Source organism: Apium graveolens, chromosome 2, assembly GCF_009905375.1.
Source record: "Apium graveolens cultivar Ventura chromosome 2, ASM990537v1, whole genome shotgun sequence".
NCBI lineage: Eukaryota > Viridiplantae > Streptophyta > Magnoliopsida > Apiales > Apiaceae > Apium > Apium graveolens.
The window spans coordinates 130,440,069-130,465,641 of NC_133648.1; the positions used below are offsets into that span (position 1 = coordinate 130,440,069).

General features: G+C 34.5%; 1 protein-coding gene across 3 annotated transcripts; it reads right to left on the reverse strand.

Moving 5' to 3' along the window:
- Positions 1–20,758: 20,758 nt before the first annotated feature.
- Positions 20,759–25,372, reverse strand: LOC141707848 (ubiquitin-conjugating enzyme E2 22-like). 3 transcript variants are annotated; one of them, XM_074511254.1, is made up of 7 exons: positions 25,211–25,372; positions 24,064–24,169; positions 23,581–23,725; positions 23,421–23,498; positions 22,600–22,715; positions 22,364–22,467; positions 20,759–21,380 (listed from the first exon to the last, which is right to left on the reverse strand). In XM_074511254.1, the coding sequence occupies exons 2-7, from the start codon at positions 24,064–24,066 to the stop codon at positions 21,011–21,013; spliced, it is 816 nt and encodes a 271-aa protein (XP_074367355.1). In that variant the 5' UTR covers positions 24,067–24,169; positions 25,211–25,372; the 3' UTR covers positions 20,759–21,010. The 3 variants fall into 3 exon arrangements, with proteins under 3 accessions (XP_074367355.1, XP_074367356.1, XP_074367354.1); XM_074511255.1 differs by having other exon boundaries at positions 24,064–24,185; XM_074511253.1 differs by lacking the exons at positions 24,064–24,169; positions 25,211–25,372 and having other exon boundaries at positions 23,581–24,055.
- Between the last annotated feature and the right edge of the window lie 201 nt (positions 25,373–25,573).

Consider the following 25,573-nt stretch of genomic DNA (forward strand, 5'->3'; position numbering starts at 1 on the left):
TCAGCATGCTTCAATATATCGCAACATTTGCTAATTAACCAATATGCATTTATCGCAAGATCATGCATATACAAATGTATACATCACAACAACAGTATAACGGATAGAATACTTGCCTGAGCGACTTGGGGTGATAAAAGGCTAGGGACGAGTCTGGTAACCTATAAACAACAAGTAAGTTGGAATTAAACCAAAATCACTTGTAAATCTATACTTTAACTAACTTAGACTCTGACGCTTGTTTTGCGCTCACTGATTCGCTTAAGTCACTCGGGTACCCTCGGCTCCACCATTTTTAATAATTTAACCTTTACGAGTTTTAAAGCGATTCCTTCGCGAGTGTCTTACCAACTGCCTAAAACACTTACCATAAATGTTTCATACATTAATTAACCCTTTTTGGTCTTTAACCTATGTTTCAAAGTAAGGCGAGGGGAAAAGTTTCGTTCGCGAAACGCCGTTACTTGAAACGGTCGTTTCTCCTAAACCGTGCATCGGAATCGAACGAACTACATATCAAAACGAAGCTCGTAACATGAGCTATCTAAACATGGCAGTGGTCATAATCTAGCAGGGGGTTCTCGGGTCCTAATGCTATGCACAAAAACAGTCCAAAGAAAATCGGACGTTACGACGGCTATGTTTACGCGATTTCCCAATTTTAAGCCATTCAAAACCAACCACAAACCAACCTCAAATCCAACATACAACCAACATCCATCCTTATCACATCATAACAACCCCAGCCAATTCAATTTAATCATTCATACTTATTCCTAAGCTTAACTTTAATCATACTTAAGTTCTTTTAATCAAAACCACAACATTTACCATTCGATTTCACTACCATTCCAAATCCCAAACTCTAAATCACAACAACAAGCTACAATATCATCCTACTAATTAAAATCATCTTATAATACATAGGGATCTAGGTTTTGGAGATGGTATACCTTCCTTGAAGTGGTGGGAGGAGCTAGGAAGCCTTAAGAAGCTTTGAGAAGTCTTAGGAAAGCTTGGATCTTCAAGAAAAACAAGAAAAACTTCAAGTTAAAAACTTGAAAACACTATTTATAGTCTTCTTCTTTGATTAAATGAAGAAGATTGAGAAGGGATTAATGGCTTAAACTCATGATATAGCCCTAACTAAGCATGAAGATGATTAGGGAATTTACTCACCAATTTAGGAAGCTTGGATCTTGAATTTTTGAAATTTTTGCCCATTTGCAATAGTAAAAGCCGAGAGCATGATGAACCATGCCTTGGTTTCTTTTTGATTTTGATGAAAATGATTTGCTTGGCTTGGTTGGCTTGGTTTTTGTGTTTGATTTAGTAAATTACCTAGTTGCCCTTGATTTTGTGTGGTTAAAAAGTCACCACATCTCCTTCCTTTCTTGTCATGCCTATGTCACCTTGCACATGTCATAATGCTCCCACTTGTCCACACCTTGTGGTTTGATGATGTCACAATCCCTGGCTTCTTGTACAAGCTTGTCTCTTGGTCACTTATTTGTTTTACGGTTCGCTTATCTTTCGTTCTCGTTTATCGTTTGAGGGATCATACCCGGGATCTTATTACTTAGGTTCCCTTAACCTTTCTTAATATATTGTATTCCTTTTATGATCCTCTCTTATAATCCTGTAATTTAAATCCTTTTTATCCTGTTACCTTATACTCAATTCTCTCCGTATCTAGTGGATTTCCGGGAAAATCAAAGTGTTCAGAATTGGATTCTGACGATCTTTACATACACTTATATACCACATAGAGTACTAATAATATCCCATAAGATCAATAACAGAACCCCTACATAGCGTGGCATGAACAGTTTTCTCATTCAGCAAAAACACTATTCATAAGGGTTTCAAAAATTTCCAAAAATTGGGGTTATTACAGTCTCCCCTCCTTAAAAGGATTCCGTCCCGGAATCAGATAGAAATAAATAGGGATACTTTCTTAGTATTGCACTTTCTAACTCTCAAGTCAATTTTCCCACATTGTGGTTCTACCACCAACTCTGCCTAGTTTGATAATCCTTCTCCTAAGCACTTGTTCCTTTTCACTCTATAACCCTTCCTGGTTGCTCCATATAGGTTACGTCGGGTTGCATATCTATGCGCTCATATGCCTCTATTTATCTGGCATCTGAATTACACTTCCTTAACATTGATACGTGAAACACGTTACGACCTGCTACATGTTCGGGGTTAGGGCTAGCTCATATGCTAACTTCCCAAACGTCTTAATATATCCAAGGGTCCAACAAATTGTAGACTTAGCTTTCCTTTCTTTCCGAACCTCATCAATCCTTTCGAAGGGATACCTATAACATTACTAGGTCCCCTATTTCATATTCTTTATCCTTTCGTGTCAAATCAACATACTTATCATGTCCATCTTGGGCTACTACCAGCCGTCCTCTGATTAGATCTATCATATCCTTGGTCCTTTGGACTACTGCGGGTCCGAGCATCTTGCGCTCTACAACTTCATCCTAACATAAGGGAGATCGACATTGTCTTCCCTCAAGGATCTCATAAGGCGACACCTCGATACTGACATATGATCTATTGTCGTAAGAAAACTCAATCCGTGTTAAGTGATCATTCCAATTTCTTTCAAGTCTATTGCACCGACTCTCATTATAGCTTTTAGCATTAGAGCTTTTGCTTCTCACTACCCATCCTTTTTCCCAGTTCGTAGTCACTACTATCTTCCGTTCCTAATATTATATTGGTTATACTTTTGATCGTTAGCGTTCTATAACCTTTTAATAACCACGTCAACCTTAGTATTACGAATGTGTTCCCATTCTGAATACCACCATAACTTTATTACTCCTTTTTCAGTTGTTTCCATTTCCCAAAATTTGATCAATCAAATAGAAGTAAAGGAATTTGTTGAGAGATCACTATGATCATGAACACTTGTTATATCGCATAGTTAGTACAGAAGGTGGCCAGCCTTTAGTACTTGACAAGCAATTAAACAATAGCTGGTATCCTACTCGGCTTCTATCACACAGATAGATAGTCATTCGGCAATACCTCCCCTTCTGGAAGGGTTGTTCTTCTCAGCTTACATGAAATGAAAAGAAGAGAAAAGAACGAATTGAAGAGAATTGTATATTCATAAAAAAAAATTTTATTGCCATAAAATATCTGGCTTGGAATCTACCTCTGAACTATAGAGGTTTGTCATAGAAGAACAAAACATATATGTATTTATATCAACATCAAGTATTATAGCATCGCATTTCACGTGCCTAAATATTTTCGCTATCCCGTCCATCATTCTATGGACCCATGCTCTTCCTCGAGCTTATACACAATTACCTTTGAAACTCCCTCGACATCAAAAATCGAATCTGGGATCTCATTCTAGACATCATCGTTACTTGAATTCTATGCTTGCACCGCAACCTTCCTCGTATAATAATACGACTCTCTATTGATAAGAAAGAATAATAATTCACTAGGTAGATACTCTACTTAATTAGTCTATCAATGATAACTTATACACTACCACTACCCGATTAGTGGTACTCAATCTCAACACCCATTCCAATACAACTCTCACGGTTGTAATCAGCTCATTACTCGCAGAATCATTGCTGCCTTACTATGGTCCACCACTGACCTACTGTAGTCATTCATTTTCCATGAAGTCTTAATAACTAACCATACGGAGTCCATACATCTCGTATCTAATTCTCCTAAGGAGTTAACATAACCACCAATCACAATTCATGAAGAACACTCCAAACTCTGACGTACTTTCATGACATGAAGCAGATAAAAGTGCAGAAGAGTTTCAATCAAAGCAACGATAGCAGGTTAATACCATTCTTAATCATACGCCCTAAATAGAAGAATTAACTCAAGGGTTCATCTAGTCCTTTTTGAAACATGGTCCTGGATTATTCTCAAGATAGGACCTTCTAAGATAGATAGCCCGTTCATGGCAATTACACGAATTAAACCTTTACCAACTACTATTACGGTTGGGTATTGCACAGTCATCAGAAGGAATGTCAATCTTCCAAACCATAATACAACCTTCACAGTTTTAACCATCATCACTGTATTCTTTTGGCACACGCGCCTATAATTATCCACTTACCTTTAAAGTGTCGACCACCTCTTTGGCCTTTCCTGATAGTAAAATTTCCTTACAGTCAATGTCATTTTAACCACCTCCAAATAAATTTTCTACCTTATTTCCGATCACTGCTTGAGTGAAGATGTTTTCCTTAAAATCAGATGGGAAAAAAATATCACCATTTTTCCATAAGTTATTGCCTCATTCTTTAGAGGCTAATCACTGTCAAGACTGACTCTCAATCATACTTAGAACATTTTTTTTTCTTAAGTCCTAATTGCCCTGAACAATTTCGACCATTACTGGTTCGATCCATACTTTCTCGTGGTTTACACGTGCCCCACTTGGCATCATTATAATTACGTCATATTTCCTTTATCCACATTTCTATTCTTGAGAATTTTGAATATTACCTTTTTCCTTATAAAACCTCTAAGGTTATCCTTCAATCGTTCCTCCTGTATTCCCTATATACAGGGCATATCAAAATACCATTTACTAATACTAGAACCATTGTCTATTTACTTCTGAAAAATTTCTCCACTGATCCTTAAAGGTTATTATTACCTTAATCCTTTCCAATTCATACTGTCAAAACTCATACTATCCCTATTAAGGGTGAAATGCCAACCTTTATGCATTCCCCTAGGATTCGTTTTAAGTTACCGTTGTTCTATCCTTAATTCCACCTTTAAAAAGGTACAAGCATCCTTCCATGGATAAATAAAGTCATATATCCCTGATAAGGGTATCTTATTCAATCAGTTCCACCTCGATAGTCTATACCGAATTTCACAATAGCATCCTTATTCAAGTTAAGGTCAATCCACATGGCCTCCAAAAGATAAAAATGGTTATCCGCTTTTCTTTCCTAATTTGGTAATGATCACATGGATGATCTGGAAGATATTGGTCGTGTTCAACGTGAACTTCTTCTTAATAAATCCTTATTTACTTTTGTTGTTTATCTCAACAGTCATCTCAATGTTGGGATATCTTTCATACCTGGCGTCTCCCTTCCTGGGTATCAAGCCACCGGTCTTACACTTCACATTCTTGAAGGTCACTTCCTTCATCCAATTTTCTTAATTTCTTACTTTCTTGTCTCCTCAGTCTATCCGCGTCTCATTGTTTATCCTTCGAACTATCTCAATGTTTCCTCGAATCCTCCCAACTTAAAGGGGATAAAATATATGCACCTCTTATGCCTTCAACCGTCAACTTTAACTCATGGTGAATCACCCTCATCCTGACGATCATATACTTTTCTATTTCTATTAATATGAGTCTTTAGGGTTTCCTCATACCCAACTCCCTTATCATTCCTCAAACTCTGTTGCCTTTATATTCCTTTCCACCTCAATTCCTTTTTATTTTCCTTTCTCTTATCATTATTTCATGAACCAACACAACATAAGCATTGATTTCAAATATCCCGTCATTCTGGATTCGCGTCTTCAGAACGAATCTTAACAACTTTTACAGCTTAGACTCATAATTCATCATACTCGTCTGTCTTTGTTCTGGCTCTAAAGCTTTTACACTATCTCCTTATCTTTGGGAATTACTTTCCCGAAAACAATTGACTGAACTTAAATCAGTTTATTCTAACCTCTGGCTCCGTGCCTTTCTTGGTCTTTCACCAATGGGTGGTCTCTCTCTTAGGAGGGTAAGTGACAAAAATGATCTTTTGTGGTTCATCAATCATTTTGAATCTCAAATGATTCCTATATTTCCTTTAGCCAGGTTCTTGCCTCGGCTGGGTCAGTCTGTTCCTTGGAACTCTGAGAGCTTAGCGATTTAAAGGTCATGAAAGAATTTCACACCACATTGTTTCCTCAAGGTGGTGGTTGGGAATAAAATATAAGTTCTGTTTAGACAGGTTCATGAATTTCCGTATAGGAGTACCGTCTCGGGTCTCCTTATCTCGCTCGACTTTTGCTTTCTTAGTCTAAATATTTCTTCCTACTCCCCATAATTGGAGTCATCTTTTAATTTAAAATCTTCATTTTCCACTTTATTATATTCCGGGTTCTTTATATCTTAATTGCAACCTCCCTGATTATCACGTTCAGGGTTTGCTCTAAATCTTATTCCTCAAACTATGGCTCTCATCTAAGTTCTCATCCTTACGCTCTTGAACTTTCGGAACCCAAATTCTATAAGAATACCTCATTATTCCCTTATCATCATTCTCGATATTAATCTTTTATCTAATTGTTGGCTCTCTGCCTTCATTCATAACTTTTTCTGGCACAATATGATCTTTTCCAATAATTCGGGCTGTATTGCAATCTCAAACAGCTTTTCGGTACCGGCTCTGGTTACCTTCACTTCTATTTTTATTTTCTCAAAATCTCTTATAAACTCTCCAAAAGACATTATCATCTTGAGTCTCTCCTTTTTACTAAGGGCATCAGCCACCATATTGGCTTTCCCCGAATGATAAAGAATCTCCCAATCATTATTCTTGATTAGCTCTAACTGCCTCCTCTGGCATACGTTGAGCTCTTTCTACGTGAAAATGTACTAGAGCACTTATGGCTTAGGTAATTCTCGCACTTCTCTCCATACAGGTAGTGCCTCCAATCCTTAGGGTAAAACTATTGCCACGAGCCTAAGCTCATGAGTGGGGATATCGAATTTCATATTACCTTAATTGTCTTGACATGTACGCGATTACCTTACCGTGCTGCATAAGCACGCACCCTAAGCCCTTGTGCGAAGCGTCACTATACTTCACAAAATCTTTTTTTTTCCATCCGGCAACGCCAGCATAAGGGCCATCACCAACCTCTGCTTCAGTTCTTGAAAGTTGTTCTCGCATTTCTCTGTCCATTCGAACTTCTCAGTCTTACGAGTAAGCCGCGTTAAAGGGGCTACTATCTTTACAACTTGAACGAACCTCCGGTAGTGACCGGCCAATCCTACCTCTGGTAGTCGACCAAACCATGGTCATCAATTCATCAGTGGTCCTTTATCCAATCCTGTCAGGATCCTCCATGGGATCCTCCTCAACAACTATCCCTTCTAGGACAACATCCTCAACCGCTAAATCCTCAATATCAACATCATCCGGTCCTGCATTAGGACACTCTATCGGATCCACAATCCGATCTCCAATTAGTAATAAAATATCATCGCGATGTTGCTCCTCAACCTCAGGGTTCGGAGTCCCGCTACCATATACGATAACGAACTACGCTCCTATCACGATATTTATAAGGGTTCCCATAAGGGTTTTAACTGTCAGTACTACGTTAGGTAGCCCGACTATGAACTTGGCAAGAGTTCTTATTATCTTAGTGAACTTATTATCTTAACGTCCCATCATCTCTGAGGTTTATAACGCTTAGCTCTGATACCACTTCTGTAACACCCCCAGATCCGGGGTCGGGGATCCGGGTCGTCACGGTCTTTCTTTCCACAATATCACTTCACTTAATTAATAATAATAACCTTATGCTGTGACCCCACACTAACACACACCACAACCCGTTATAGTCTCAGAGATGAAATTTAAATAAGTACAAGTCTTTGAATCCACAATTTAAAAGTTATTACAACCCAAAATGATTACTTGATAAATTTACAGTTAATTGCCATTATCTGCCACAAGTTATAATTATACATAATTTGATTCTCAAAAATAGAATGCCTGATCTACCAATAGATCTACCTCTGCAGCTATAGCAGCCACAACATCATCGGGAAGACGCGGGATGCTTCCCACGCGCTTGCGCTGGGTCTGTTGGAGTCTGGCCATCTTTCCTAACTGTTGTTGTGCGATGAAGAAATAAAGCAAGAGTGAGCCTTACAGCTCGCAAGATAATATGTAGTGATAACAATAATATAAGTATCTAAATGGATACTTACTAGAATCTTTTATCATGAGTAAGATAATTACTTACTAGATATAAGTAAAAATAAGGGATGAAGTTACCAAATACTTCACTATACTTATATCATTTATAAAGCTACTTGAACTACCACTGTTCAAAGTATAATGAGCTTTCAACAGTTCATCATATAGATGAGACTACAAGACAAGATTTGAATAGATTAAATCTTTAAAATATCATCAAAATAAAATGAAGTTACGAGATACTTCATTTGATGCAAACATCATTTTGAAAACTTGACCCTGCCAACACTCAACAATCGCCCAACCGTAGCCTTTCTATCGAAATGCTCTGGGTAGTGTTACAGAAATATCCAATTGGATGATGAACTCATTACGGGAGTTTGCCGCGCCAGGAAGACCACTTACGATGATCAGTCGTAGTAGTGCAACCCCACCATTTTCTACATGTAGAGGAGAACCTGTCGGATTTACTTGTCAACCGAACACTGAACTCCTAAGGAATGGACCGCCTTAGCGGAACTTCCAGGCCATTTGGGCCAATATAATAAGGCTGGGCCGGCGCTACTCGGCCACTTATGCCACTCCTAGTTCAGATGAAATCCATGACTCTGAAACGTAAAGCTCGTTCCCCCTTTCCCCAAGTAGAAACTTGTTGATACGGCTTCACCAAGAAGTCGTATCTAGTTGGAAAGGAAAACTCACCGATATTTCCCAGGCGATGCCTGTTAATGGATTAACTTGTTCCAAGAATTTTACTTCCCGAATATTGGGTAAGTAATCAATTCATTTATCAAAACAGCAACCTTGTTGCGAATATAAAATACACCACAGAGCCGGATTCCCCAGGTTTTGAGCGAGTATTTAAATCCCCTTAAAAAGGAAGATCTTAAATATAAAAATGAGTTTTGGGATCCGCTCTAACTTTTAAAAATCATTTTGAAGACTCGAAAACACTTTAAAGAGTGTTTGGAGTAAAGCTGATTTAATGAAGTAAATCAGTCCCCAGTATATTTAGAAAAATGCCTGAATATTATTATTTAAATAATATTCTCATAAAGATAATCCTTATAAAAATAATCGAAGTAGAAGTATTAAAACTTATACTTGAAATGGATATTAAATAACCAAAGATATACTTATATAAAAGTACTATCTTTATTTGAATAATCGAAAATAAGTTTGATTATTTACACCTTATTCTTTAATAAAATAAAGAATATATCTCAGCAAATAATCGGAGTCATAGATCCTCAAATGAATATTCAAAAATATTCAATAAATAATATAAACTGAGTCATAAGCCCTCGAATGAATATTTAAATAATATTCAATAAATAATATAAAGAGTCATAAGCCCTCGAATGAATATTCAAATAATATTCAGATAAATAAATAAAAGGGTCATAAGCCCTCGAATGAATATTCAAATAATATTCAATAAATAAAATAAAGTTAAAGTTATCGAATAAACCTTATTCGATTAATAGTTTGGAAAACTATAACCATATATATATATAAATATATATATATCCATATCCATATATACAAAATCTACTCGGGATCCTCGACTCCCAGTTTTAGAAAATATTTTCACCTTTGGGTCCCTATACTAAGGGTATATGTAAGTTACCGCTATCCTCTAGCATAGGTATTATCAACTGAACCAACAGATATATAACTCAAGAATATGAGACAGGCATGCATATATATATACCATATCAGCATGCTTCAATATATCGTAACATTTGCTAATTAACCAATATGCATTTATCGCAAGATCATGCATATACAAATGTATACATCACAACAACAGTATAACGGATAGAATACTTGCCTGAGCGACTTGGGGTGATAAAAGGCTCGGGACGAGTCTGGTAACCTATAAACAACAAGTAAGTTGGAATTAAACCAAAATCACTTGTAAATCTATACTTTAACTAACTTAGACTCTAACGCTTGTTTTGCGCTCACTGATTCGCTTAAGTCACTCGGGTACCCTCGGCTCCACCATTTTTAATAATTTAACCTTTACGAGTTTTAAAGCGATTCCTTCGCGAGTGTCTTACCAACTGCCTAAAACACTTACCATAAATGTTTCATACATTAATTAACCCTTTTTGGTCTTTAACCTATGTTTCAAAGTAAGGCGAGGGGAAAAGTTTCGTTCGCAAAACGCCGTTACTTGAAACGGTCGTTTCTCCTAAACCGTGCATCGGAATCGAACGAACTACATATCAAAACGAAGCTCGTAACATGAGCTATCTAAACATGGCAGTGGTCATAATCTAGCAGGGGGTTCTCGGGTCCTAATGCTATGCACAAAAACAGTCCAAAGAAAATTGGACGTTACGACGGCTATGTTTACGCGATTTCCCAATTTTAAGCCATTCAAAACCAACCACAAACCAACCTCAAATCCAACATACAACCAACATCCATCCTTATCAAATCATAACAACCCCAGCCAATTCAATTTAATCATTCATACTTATGCCTAAGCTTAACTTTAATCATACTTAAGTTCTTTTAATCAAAACCACAACATTTACCATTCGATTTCACTACCATTCCAAATCCCAAACTCTAAATCACAACAACAAGCTACAATATCATCCTACTAATTAAAATCATCTTATAATACATAGGGATCTAGGTTTTGGAGATGGTATACCTTCCTTGAAGTGGTGGGAGGAGCTAGGAAGCCTTAAGAAGCTTTGAGAAGTCTTAGGAAAGCTTGGATCTTCAAGAAAAACAAGAAAAACTTCAAGTTAAAAACTTGAAAACACTATTCATAGTCTTCTTCTTTGATTAAATGAAGAAGATTGAGAAGGGATTAATGGCTTAAACTCATGATATAGCCCTAACTAAGCATGAAGATGATTAGGGAATTTACTCACCAATTTAGGAAGCTTGGATCTTGAATTTTTGAAATTTTTGCCCATTTGCAATAGTAAAAGCCGAGAGCATGATGAACCATGCCTTGGTTTCTTTTTGATTTTGATGAAAATGATTTGCTTGACTTGGTTGGCTTGGTTTTTGTGTTTGATTTAGTAAATTACCTAGTTGCCCTTGATTTTGTGTGGTTAAAAAGTCACCACATCTCCTTCCTTTCTTGTCATGCCTATGTCACCTTGCACATGTCATAATGCTCCCACTTGTCCACACCTTGTGGTTTGATGATGTCACAATCCCTGGCTTCTTGTACAAGCTTGTCTCTTGGTCACTTATTTGTTTTACGGTTCGCTTATCTTTCGTTCTCGTTTATCGTTTGAGGGATCATACCCGGGATCTTATTACTTAGGTTCCCTTAACCTTTCTTAATATATTGTATTCCTTTTATGATCCTCTCTTATAATCCTTTAATTTAAATCCTTTTTATCCTGTTACCTTATACTCAATTCTCTCCGTATCTAGTGGATTTCCGGGAAAATCAAAGTGTTCAGAATTGGATTCTGACGATCTTTACATACACTTATATACCACATAGAGTACTAATAATATCCCATAAGATCAATAACAGAACCCCTACATAGTGTGGCATGAACAGTTTTCTCATTCAGCAAAAACACTATTCATAAGGGTTTCAAAAATTTCCAAAAATTGGGGTTATTACAACTAGCTTACTACACTGCACTTGCTCTTAATCACCACTGTCTTACTCATTGACTATCTGTTTCCCTTTCCTACGCCTTGCCTCTTCTGCTCACATATCATAAGCCTCTATCAATATTTAACTCATACGATTCTATTCGACACATACTTCTGTCTACCCTTCGTTCACCCGAATCCGATTAACGGATTGAAAGTTATGCGATAAACAAGTAAATATCGAATATATAGACCGACAGTTAACCGACAAGTCACATATAACACATAACACGTCACATAATCAATGATATATCATTTACAAAGAAGTCTCGGGTCATAAATAGGCATTCAGATATTAAAAATGATTTTTAAAACATTTTTCGGAATTAAAATAGATCGTTGAGTCAATTTTGAAGTAATAAATAGGGTTCGGTTGGCCAATTCTGGCTTCAAAACAATTTCATAATAATTATCGAGCCTTGAAAAACAATTTAAAATAATATTTTAAAGCTCAAAACTATATTTCGGAATTTTTAAATCATTTTTAAATAATTAAATCTAATTAAATAATTAATTAAAATCAATTAATAATTAATTAAGTCAATTAATCAATTAATTTTCGAATTAATTGACCAATTAATCAATTAAAATTAACTGAAATTAATTAACTAATTAATTCAGATTTATTTTTGAATTAAAAATAATTTTTGAAATTAAAATAATAATTTTTAGAATTTTCAGAAATTAAAAATGAATTTTTTTATAATAAAAATAAATAGGAAATATGATTTTTGAATATTTTTAAAACAGGAATCCTAAATTTGCAAACTCTGGAAACTTCAGAGACCAAACTGCATTGTCCCCAAAAGTCCAGGTATCAAATGGTAATTTTACAGGGCGGTCGCCGGAAAATGCCCTGTCTCGCCGAAGAAGACGATCCAGGGATGCTCAGGCCACCACCACCTCCAGATCACATCTACAAATCACCAGGAATATAACCATGCCATCAAATCGACCTAACAGTCCCTGAGTTGGCCGGAATTTGGCCGGAATTTGGCCGAGAAGTTCGCCGGTTTCCGGAGAAATCGACGTAAACTTCAAATGACAACTCTCTTCTCTACAGACCTCGTTGATTTGTGAAACTTATACGAATAGATTGCAAATTTCACAGAGAACACAACCCACTATACCACAACATCTATCTATCCCGAAATAAGAAACCCCCAAATTTCAATTAAGAACATTCATACGGGTTATAAACCCTAATTTCAAAATTCGAAAATTAAACGCACTTTTGAGCATGTTATTGAACTCCAAATCAGACGTATGACATATGAAAATCATCAGGAAAACAAGCTCTACAACATGCAATCATCAAATCATACAAACAATCATCCGAACAAAAATTCATATTTTTAATAAAATTAATTCGAAAATAAATAAAAATATAGAAAATAAACCTTGATTTCTGCAGTGATTTGGAACACAGAATCTGATAGAACACCTCAAGACCTTTGGATTGAGTACTCGAGTTTTGAAAACAGAGATCAATAACACCTTCGTTTTGCTGCTTGATTCTTGGAAGATTATATGAATATAAGGTTTTTCTCTGGAAAATTGTATAATTAACTGTCTGCAAATGATTTTGATACGAAATAAAATACGGGAAAAGACTATTTATATTTACGGAAAAATAGTATCCCGTTGGATCATTCCGGATATAAAACGGTACGTTTGTTTATAAAAACTGATCCAAACGGTATCGGTTTTCGGGATAATTATCCCAATCAGTACAATTTGTACTGCGGTCTTGGTCTTAGCGCCTGGTTACACGTATTACGAAGTGATAATTGGGATAGTTTAATAAAAAGCTCCCGTTTATCGAAAATATGAGTTTTATTGATTTACCGAAACGAATATTGTATCGAAAATGTTGCGCCGGGACCCGCGTAGGACAAACCGTAAACCCAATCGAAAAAGCCGAAACATGGAATATGCTCGGAATATTACAATTAGTTTAGGAAGGAGTTCTCGGAAGAGTTTCGGGTTCCAAAAACGTAACAACGGATGACGTCAGTTTGTTCCCGTTTTTATAAAATAGATTTTAAATACCCGGAAAAAGATTTTATAAATTTCATATGATCCTTATAAATTCATAAATTGACATAAAAATAATTAGGAAGATATGACAATTATCTATATTTTATTTTTGACATATAAAAATTAAAATACTCAATTAATAATATTTTTAAACATCCAAACACATTTAACACTTAACACATAATTCACAGAATAGATACTGAACACATATAATAATTATTTATTAACAAAAATAATTACATGATATACCCCGGATATTACAGTCTCGCTTAAAACCCATAACCTTACAAGTTCAATGAACTCGCTTTTGACAAAATCGCCCCATGTCGGAAATAAAGAAAATTTGTATTTTATTCCGTGTTTCAAAAATACGAGAATCCCATAATCGTTTGTTCATTTTAAAAACTTGAGTCGTTACAGATTTTATCTTGTTTAGCTAGCATGACATAGGTGTCGTATATAATACATACATCCTTAATCTAATTAAGCATGCATCTTAATAAACTACTCTACACTACATTCATCATATGTGCATATATATATTGTAATATCCGGGATATATCGTGCAATTATTTTTGCTAATAGATAATTATAATATGTATTCAGTATCTATTCTGTGAATTAATTATTAAGTGTTAAATGTGTTTGAATGTTTAAAAATGTTATTAATTAAGTATTTCAATTTTTCTATGTTCCAAATAAAATATAGATAATTTTCATATCTTGCTAATAATTTTTATGTTGATGCATGAATTTATAGGGATCATATGAATTTTATAAAATCTTTTTCCGGGTATTTAAAATCTATTTTATAAAAACGGGAACCAACCACCGTTATCCGTTTTTACGTTTTTATAACCTGAAACTCTTCTGAGAACTCCTTTCTAACCTAATTGTAATATTCCGAGCATTTTCCATGTTTCGACTTTTTCGATCTGGCGTACGGTTTGTCCTGCGCGGGTCCCGGCGCAACATTTTCGATACATTATTCGTTTCGATAAATCAATAAAACTCGTATTTTCGATGAACGGGAGCTTTTTATTAAACTATCACAATTATCACTTCGTAATACGTGTAACCAGGCGCTAAGACCAAGACCGCAGTACAAATTGTACTGATTTGGATAATTATCTCGAAAACCGGTACCGTTTGGATCAGTTTTTATAAATAAACGTACCGTTTTATATCCGGAATGATCCAACGGGATACTAATTTTCCGTAATTATAAATAGCCTCTACCGTATTTTATTTTGTACCGGAAATCATTTGTAAACAGTATTTACATAATTTCTACAGAGAAAATACTATAATTATATTATGTTCTTCATAATCAAACACAAATTCGGAGGCGTTATCGATATCCGATTTTGGCGCACATATACTCAAAACGAAGCTACTGAAATCTAGAATCCAAATCTTCCATCAATTTTAACCCAGAAATATCAGGTGATTTTCTATTTAATTATTTATATTCGAATTTCTTGGTATTTAAATTATGAATTTTTGTACGGATGGTTGTTTGAATGATTTGATGATTGTATGTTGTAGAGCTTGTTTTCCTGATGATTTTGGTATGTCATATGATCGATTTGGAGTTCAATAACATGTTCAAATTAGGGTTTGATTCTCGAATTGTATAATTAGGGTTTATATTCGTTTGAATGTTCTTGATTAAAATTGGGGGTTTCTTAAATAGGGATTAACAGATGTTGAGAGATAGTGGGTTTTGTTCCCCTTGAAATTTGCAATCTATTCATATATACCTTGCTAATCGACGTTGCTTGTAGTGCCCGTAGTTGTGATTTGAAAGTTCACCGGAGTTCTTCGTTTCTAGGCACAAATCCGGCTAAATAAGAGTTTGTTTGCTTGATTTGTTTGCTGGAATAAGTTCCTGGCAATTACCCACACATTTCCCTGAGATTTTGAATCATTCTGAGCTATATGGTGTGTTTCCGGCGAGCTTGCGCGGCGGCGGGTCGCCGTTAATGGCTTCCCGGCCGTCCGCCGGCGAGGTTGAGGAAGGAGGGTGGTCGAATTGCATTTCGAGCCCCCCTAGTTTGGAAAATTTGCAAATTATGCACTTCTGTTATAAAAACCTACAAAAACCTGATTTCTGTTTTCAAAATTTATAAAAATGATATTTCTGATTATAGTTTATTTTCAAAAATTATTTTAAATATTTTAAAATCAATATTTTAATTCTGAAAATTATTTTTAGTTTAAAAAAAATATATTAATAAATCTAAATTACTTAATTAATCAACTTTAATTAATAATAATTATTCTATTGATCAATTAATTTAAATATTAATTGATTAATTAGTTTAATTATTTATTAATTGATTTTAATTGATTATTTAATTGGATTTAATTATTTAAAAATGATTTAAAAATGATTTAAAAATTTCGAAAAATAGTTTCGAGCTTTAAAATATTATTTTAAATTATTTCCAAGGCTCGATAATTATTATAAAATTGTTTCGAAGCCAGAATTGGCCAACCGAACCCTGTTTATTACTCTGAAATTGATCCAACGACCCGTTTTAATTCCGAGAAATGTTTTAAAAATCATTTTAATTACCTGAAAGCCTGTTTATGACCCGAGACTTCTTTATAAATGATATATCATTGATTATGTGACGTGCTATGTGTTATATGTGACTTGTTGGTTGACTGTCGGTCTATATATTCGGTGATTACTTGTTTATAGCATAACTTTCGATCCGTTAATCGGATTTGGGTGAAACGAAGGGTAGATGGAAGTGTATATCGAATAGAATCATATAAGTTAAATATTGATAGATATTTATAATGCCTAGCAGAGTAAGCAAGGCGTAAGAAATGGAAGCAGGTGATCAGAAAATAGAATTGACATGTAGAAAATACAACAAGTAATCAGAGGATAGAAGCGAGGCATAAGAAAAGCAGACGAGTGATTGTTGAATGGAGTCATTAGACAAGTACAAGTGAAGTTGAAATCGATTATGATAAGGCAAGTATTTCTAAACCTTTCTCGAAATATAATGCAAATATTCTCTTGTGACATACTGTTAATATCCAAAATAGTTCTGTTTTATACTGTAAATACTTTGAATTCTTCAGCCTTGAACCTGAGCCATATCATTTGATCTTTGAGCCGCAAGCCTTATTCTTTGTGAACCATTTGATTTACCAGATATTAAACCACACAAATACGATATTATTCCACAAATATATAACCATCATATACCAAACACTAGAACAAAATTATTTAAACATACAGAAACTTTTATACATATCCATACCTTGTGATATCAAAGTACCAAAACCTTGTAAAAACACTATTCATCTAATACCCGATTATCCTACCGGCTGGAGGCCACTTCTTTTATGTACTTTGACATACCCTTTCCGTAACCATGAATTTTTACCATGCTTTTATACAAATGTTTTATTGTTATTGATTATGATATGGTTTTATTGAATTCTATTGTTTATCATATGAACTGCTTTAGAATTGGATAGTTTTCTTTGTGTGGACCAGATTCGTGGTCAGACCATATCGATGGTCAAGTTAGGCCAATGTGTGCCTTGGATCCAGTAGTTAGAGCAATGCTGTGTGCTTTGCTCGAGGTTAGTGCATGACTGATCAGCAGCCTAACCTTGGTTTTAAAAACTTAAAATGAATATCCAATTCTATTGGTTGTTTAACAAGAAACTTGATTCCTTTGAATCACCCCGTTTATTATTGTTTAACCTCAGATATTGATAATATGACTTGCTGAGCTAGTTAGCTCACTCTTGCAAATCTTTCTATGTATTCTACAGTTAAGAAGGATACGGTTGATAGCGAGGTTTCCCAGTTCAATGTTCGAGCTAGGATTCCAGATTATGATTGATCGAGCTAGTAGGAGCTTATTGCATAAGTGAGATAGTAAGGTTGTAAGAATAATTTCATTTCAGTTGTAAATTAAATTAGTTGGGATTTGGTACGTTGTAATAAAGGTTAAGGTTGTGGCTTGTTTTTATACTTTAACCTGTTGCGATCCGTGGTTATGTAAAGCAGGGTCATTGCAAATAATATTTTATATACAGGTTTATATATTGAATATGTGTTGTGGACCCCAAACTTCTGACCTGGGTTTGGAGGGCGCCACATATATAAAGTGCAATAAATAAACGTGGTTGGTTATGGCTTCATCCTATGTGATCTTTATCAAGCTAATGACAAAGATCTAGGTCAATCTAAGGTAGAAAATAAATACATGCTAACTATTACTTGTCTTCTTTCTTGTATTGCTTCCTTGGATGGCCTCCATGTTGGATTACCCTTGATCTTCAAATATTCATGTTTTCATGTATATTATAAGAATGAAATATGAAAACTAATCTAATGAACTTACAAGAAGAACTCGAGTTACATTCGAGATTTAATAATTACAAGATTAAATGACATGCAAGCCGTATTTGAAAAACCAAAACCATTAACCTAAGGTCATAAGCCATAACCATCCACCATGCTCAATTAACACAAAAGAACATGGTAAAACACATAATCTGATCTTAATATATCATACCCATCATGATCTAATCATAAAAACCAAATATTGAAAAATATCAGAAAATTCGAAATTAAATCTGATAACATTAAATCGCAGATTACAGGGCCTAAACGACGTCAAACGCCTTACAGATCAGTCGATAATAACTTTAGTTATCTGTTACGTTCAGACGCTCGATTCCATATGAAATGACGTATTTGTTAGCCAAAATCGGACACCAGACACAGATTTCAGCAAACCCGCTGCATCCGATTCAGAATCGTATTAAATACGATTCTTATAATAAGAACAAACACAAAACATGTATACATCAGTATATATACAGATTATATAATCATCATATGAATATACAACTCTCATGAAAATCATATATTCAAAAAATATATATATATATATACATACGCATATATAAACATAACAACATGTAAAACATACAAAATCGCATACATAACAGTCATGGAATATTGTATACATGTTATCATCATAAAACCAGTAAACACATTAACGAATTAAACACTTTTCGCAAGTAGCTCTGATGCCATTGTTGGGTTTGGAGCACATAAACGCAACAAAAATAATAATTAAAAATGTGAAAAATCAGAATTTTCGAAACCCACTACAGGACATGCGAAAAATAGATATTTAATTCGTAAATCAGATTGTTTACCTTAAGAAATTTTACAAATTGGTTGACTAATGTAGATCCAAAACTTTTTCAATCACCACGCATCCCGCTCTCGCGATCTACGCTCTATCGGTATCCACACGAATACTTGAACTCAAGGATTGGATGTGTACTAACACAAACTCGTTTCTTCTTGATCTCTCCATCTTCTCTCTTGGTGGCTAGGGTTTTAGTAAAAGTCTTGCTTACAAAATCAGCCACACAAGAGATATTATATATAGAGTAGAAAAGAATTATAACTCCTAACTAATTAGGAGTTATTATTATTTCGAAATTCCTATTTGTATAATAATTAAGTCACACTTAATTATTTAACAAATGAATTTCATAATTAATATTAGTAAATTCGAATATCAATATTTATCTAATTAATTAAGTCATACTTAATTAATATTATAAATAATTCAAATTACTTTAATATAACTTAAATCCAATTTAAATTAAATCCTTCAAGCATTCTTTGTGTGTGACCCTATAGGTTATTATTACGTTGGCAACGAATTTTAAATCTAATTTAAAATCGTAAACAATGAGCGACATCTAGTAATATATCATTGATACCCAAGTAATAATAATTGAATCGGTGATCGATTAAACCTTTCGTGAATAATGTACAATGTAATATAATCCCTTTAACCAAATATTATAGATTAAACTGGAGGCATGTAATGTGTCATCCTCGTCAATATTTAATCCAGGTTTCCTTGATCAATGAGTAGACTATCATATCAAATTAACATTTGAGTGTGGTCACGCATTTCATAGTCTAGCTCACACAAGAGGCCAATAATATCACTCCTAAAATAGGAGGGTTAAATCACATCTAGATCATTCATATTTCTCATATGATTCATAATATACCCAATGTCCACTTTTATCATTATCCGATCAAGGATAATTTTTAATGGAATCAATGTATATTAACTCTCGTATAGAAATATAATGACTTCAGGTCTAAGGACCATTACATCATTATCACTGTGAGAATTACTTATGACACAACAAACATGTAAAATTTCACATTGGGTCTGTCCAACACCATGTACATATACATCTGCCTGTGTTTTTCACTTTAGTATCACTATACCTATGATCAATGAGATGTGATCATCAGTCAACAAACACATCAGTCTTAATGCATTATTATTATCCCTTAATAATAATACTCGACTAGGGACCTTTAAGAATATTGATACTATTCTCATAATCTCATTTCTAAGTCACGTACTTAGAGATATAGAATTGCATATCATATTCCAAGGATATTTATTAATCAAACATTTATATCGCAGTAAATTAAGAATTAATAAATTATAAAGGGAATAATCGATAGAACATAAACATTAATAATCCTAATGTCTTACACTAAAACATCATAGTGTTGTATTTAGGTCACAAACACTAACAGTTTATGCGATTTTTGAGATTACTCGGTGTGGATGTTTTTTAGAAATTTGATCAATTGCGATTTTAGAAAAAAAGTACACCGTCTGCACCCCTACTCCATGGATAGCCACCCTATATAATCGGTTCGGTAAATTTTTACCGGTTTGGTTGAGACTTATAACCGGGACCCAACCATTAAATCGATTCGATTTTTTGACTTTTCGGTTTCTGTTCCAGTTTTTTCCCTGATTTTCCCCAATTTCAGTTTCAATTCAGTTTTTTCTCAGTCCTGCCAACTCCTTAATTAGCCCCGTAGATCATTTCAAAGTTTTAGTAAGTTTTAGAACTGAAACGATATGAACATAAACATCACCCTAAACCTAAATTTTTAACCTCAAGACAAATAGCTGATCAGTTGTGCAATAACCAATATACGTTAGCATTTTATTTTTGATATTTTCTTTTGAAATAAAAGTTGTTCAGCAAAAAGATGCAATAGTAAGACTACAAATTTTAATTGAAGCAGAACAGTTCAGTCCATTTTCTGTTTTTTAATTCAATAAACCAACATGACATAATGACAATTACAGACAATAAAGGAAGTCGATGGATGTCCTCCGGCATTTGAACCAGTGAACACCCAAATGCGATTTCAGGCCTAACTTTTCGTCACTAATGCATTGTAAGATAAGAAAAAGTGAAAAGCAAAATCCAAGAATATGCATTGTTTCACTTTCCTATTCTTATAATCTTTTCAAGCTTTTCTTTCTAGCATCGATCTTCTTTTTGTCTGCGTTTTGTTTAGGCAACCCAACGATTTCCTTCTTTTGCGTAATTGGCACACTCGGTAAAGTTGTAGAGCCACTGACTCCTGTTTCTGTCATTGTACTGGTGGCAGCATTTGCTAGTTGATCTTGACCCCCTTTTGCTGCAGCATTAGTAGAAGTGGCCAATGGAGATGGTGGAAGTGCAGCAACTGTTGCGCCACTCTTTTGGTCGGCGCTAAGAACTGAAGTGTTGGTCTGGTCAACATTTAGAGCAGTAGTTGATTCGGAAATGGCTCCATTTTTAAACTTGGGTCTTGGCTTCATAGCATGACAATCAGTGTAAATCCTGCAGTTTCCCAACAGCTAGATGAGAAGCAGAGACAGTGTATCAATTGGGAAAAAACAATGAAACAAATGTCAAACGTTTGACAGGAATCTCCCTAACTAAATATGTCCACTGAACTCATGCCTTTAGAACTATGATACATCAGGAATTCATAGACTTAAAATACTCTAGAATAAGAGGACGGGGGGGGGGGGGGGATTTCTATATATTTGGAATATATCGTATGATAAAATTTGCATTCCCGAGATTAAACTGAAGATGCCCTCCTAATCAATTAAACAATTGTGCATAATTTAAAATACAAGAACCTATATCTCATTATCTTCGAGGTTTGATCTGCATTAGTACAGCTTATCTTCAATTTGAGGGCTGCATGACCTCATCAACTCAGTATAGCTTGCAGATTATAGGCATGATTTAACATCCGACACTAAGATCCTAAATAATGTACAAATGGCTCAAAGTTACGAGTAGGAGTATGCATGTAGTAGCCAGTGCGTGCCGCTACAGTGGTGGCATACACTTTTCATGCATAATTGATATAATAATCATTTCAAAAAGTTACAAGATCCAAACTTTTCAATTTTATATTAATTGCAGCTATGAATTTCACTCGAAATGACCAAGGAGAGCCAACATATAGAGCCTCCAGATTCCAAGAGCTCTAGAGTGCAATATCCACTAAAACTCAAGATTGTTTCTAAAACACTAAATAAATGTGTTGTGTAATTGACTAGAGGTCAAGAATATTACCCCAAAACTTAAGTACGCATGTTGTGGCCCTGTTTAGCAACTTCTTGAAGTATTTCGACAATCACAAAATGTTACTTCAAGTTAAAAACATAAAAGCTCCTAGGAATGCACTCTTTTAACTATATAAGAAAGTTACTTTTCCTAGCTAACTTAGCCAGGCAGGACTCAGGAGTGTTCACTTAAAGAGTAAAATGTGTAAACCTTGCCCAGACCATGAAACTTGGCCTCACCTGGCATGTCTAGCGTACTCATCATAATTATCAAGCAGCATCTTTCCAGCCTGCTCATTCAAAGCTGATCCGGGAAATGGCTCGATTAGTAAACATCTGACAACCTGTTCTCAAAAGAGAGTAAATTAAATATCAATAAACATAGCATCATGCTAAAGTACAGGGAAAAATATGAAACTGGACAGTAAAATTTTCAATAAATTTCAGAAAAATAGAAAAAGGACCCATAAACTTACAACAAGAACATGTCTCAATCCAAGACTTGGGTTCCAATCCTTTTTCAGTGTGTTGACACAGATCTCACCATTTTTAGGTGCAACGTTTGGATGGAAAATTTTGGTCAAAAAATAGCCTGAAAACAACATAGCCCTGTTATTTGCAGTTCAAAAATAAATTACAAGAACTCACTACGCACGGGAGACAACTTCTACAAGATTTAGATAGACAAATAAAGAGCAAGTTTTTATCTACATATAAGTAACAAGGGAACCTCTTTCATTAATGCGCCATTATATGTATCACTGACACTTCTTTGTGTTAAGGAAGTCGTCATGATAATTATTAGTAAAAAATTGCAGATCACAAAATTCTGGCAACAGACAATTTATATATGTAACACGAGAATTTCTGTCATTAATGTACCCCTGTATGTATAACTGAAACTACTTTGTGTTAAGGAAGTTATCCTGATAATAATTAGTAAAAATACAGATTACAAAAATTCTGGCAACAGACAACATGGCAGGATAAACATAAAAATGAAAAATATCAACATAAAAAACATGCATTGTACTTCCACTACATTCCGGATCAATGACCAAGTTAAGAGAACATGTAGTACAGTGTAAATAAGAAGTCTGCTAAAAGAAATAACAAATGCGGATTGTTCTTTGAAAAATCTTATGGATTAAAAGTGTGCCGCTACAGAGACTATGTTACTTTTAACTAGAGAAATATGATAATTCACGTACTAAATGCAATAAGCTAAACTTTTAATAAAGTCCAACCTCCCTGGTACCAGGATTAAAATCCTATTTTAGGTATATAGCTGACAAACCTGCGGGAGGGGAATGCGGAAAATCATGACCCAGTATCAACTTCATGCGGAAAACACCATTTTCGTAAGGAGTCCCAGCTGCAAGGCAAATGCAATTTGCAATTAGAACAGAGACAAACAAACTGGGAAGACATCAAAATTTATGTATAATCTGTGATACCTGGACCATCTATATCGGCAAATATGGTCGAAAAATCATCATCATTTACACCTACTTTAATGCCCTCCGGAGGTGTTTCGTCAAGATTTTTCAATTCCTTAGCAAGCTGCTTTATAACGTTTGGTGGAAGATTTTCATTTGTCGCCTGCATATTCAGACCAGTGCACAGGTAATTGGTTCAAAATTACAAAACGAAACTCTGTACCCCTGCCTATGGTTAGTACTTGTCACCCCCAAACAGCTCACACATTTATGCCAAGAGTTCAATGCAGGTTTTAACTTACAATGGTGGACTACTCGATAACTTTCATTAATATTAAGCTACCAAAACAAGTAAAAAGGTTATGTTTACAGATTAAAACAACTTGTAATTTCATATGGAGAGTACAACTAAGTCATAATATCAACCAACAAAAAGAGCCTAATGATTTTAAAAATATGCAAAGTAAATATAACCTCAAGATAAAGAAAGAAAGTACTCACCATTACCACACAAACTAGAATGATTCCTCAAAGACCTACTGTTATTGTGCCACTGAAAACAGGCGTCTTGAGGAAGGGAGAATAATGAATAGATCTGCGAGATGATCTGCAAAACAAGGAAGCTGTCCATATTAGATTAAAACCAAATTACACTACATAAATCTTGTCCTGAACAATCAGATTTTATTAACTGTTATTAATGCTTTCATATAAAAATTAATAAATTGATGAAACATTTCCGCAACAAAAGCAGCAACACTTGCAAATCATTACTAAACAAACTAAGATGACATATCAAAATTATAAGGGTTAAAGGAGCTTATTACACAAAAGACAGTCACACACATGTAGCAAGACTGGACTCATACTGTATAAATATGTCTATTAATAAGTTAGAACTAATTGAACTGAACAACCAAGTAAATTACCTGACCAAGCTTACTTCCAGGTACATACAAAATAAACACCGCATAACGTATTGAAGGATTGAACAAATTGTACTCAAAGAATCTCTACCATTATAGGTATTGTCTACCATCACAGGAAGACAAAACCTATAATTATATCTTCACAACACATAAAATGAGTCTGGAAAGATCGACTCAGACCTCCATTAACACTACCAAGTTATGCTCTTTTTACTCTAAATCCCATAAATCATATTAATTAAAACTGAATTCTATCACCTTCAAGAAATATTGGCAAATTATCCGTAATCAACAAGAACACAAGGGACCCAACAACCAATAGAACCCGAAAAACACATAGCTTTATATAATTCAACATTATAAAATCCCCTTCTAACCCACATTCTCATCAAATTCAGTATGCTTAGAAAAAAAACAATTAATTAGCTATACAAAAGGGTCAAAATCAATCTTGGATATATTGAATACACACAATTACACAATTGCCGCATAAAAAGATCAAATTTTGAACCTAAATCAAAGTAATAACAGACAACCCACCTTCAAAGTCATCATTTTATAATTGAAAACACCCAAAAGGATCACAATTTCCAGATTCAAATTTCAAGAATTATAACAAATAGGAATAAATTAACAAAACCCCCTTTAATAATTCAATTCAGTTTACTCTCAAAACAATTAACAAGAACAATTATAAATAATAATGGGAAGATAATCACCTCAAGTACAGATTAGAAGCCTGTTAGTGGGTTGTTTCTAAGTGGATTATTTCTAATCTTCTTCCAAATGATTGATGAAGAGAGAGAGAGAGAGGGTGAGAGAGATACAAGAATGTATGAGAGAGAGAGAGGGTAAGAGAGATAAAAGAATGTATGAGAGAGAGAGAGAAATGTATGTTTATTATATACGGCTTCTTTACAAATCTGGAATTTAATTTTTGCAATACAATTATTAAAAACTACGTCAATCGTCAATTTTTTTATTAATTTTTTCATGACCTGTAAAGTTTTGTAGCCGTTAGAAAATGTTGGGGATTCCACCACGCGTTGAAATGAGCGTGTCCTTCACACGGCGTACTCTTT

Excerpts from the sequence above, each read along its gene's own strand:
- LOC141707848 (XM_074511253.1), bottom strand. The coding sequence starts at position 23,731 with ATGCAGGCGACAAATGAAAATCTTCCACCAAACGTTATAAAGCAGCTT. Across the intron at positions 23,499-23,580 it reads TGCCGATATAGATGGTCCAG|CTGGGACTCCTTACGAAAAT; the intron begins GTATCACAGATT and ends TTTGCCTTGCAG. Across the intron at positions 21,381-22,363 it reads GAGTACGCTAGACATGCCAG|GATTTACACTGATTGTCATG; the intron begins GTGAGGCCAAGT and ends GGGAAACTGCAG.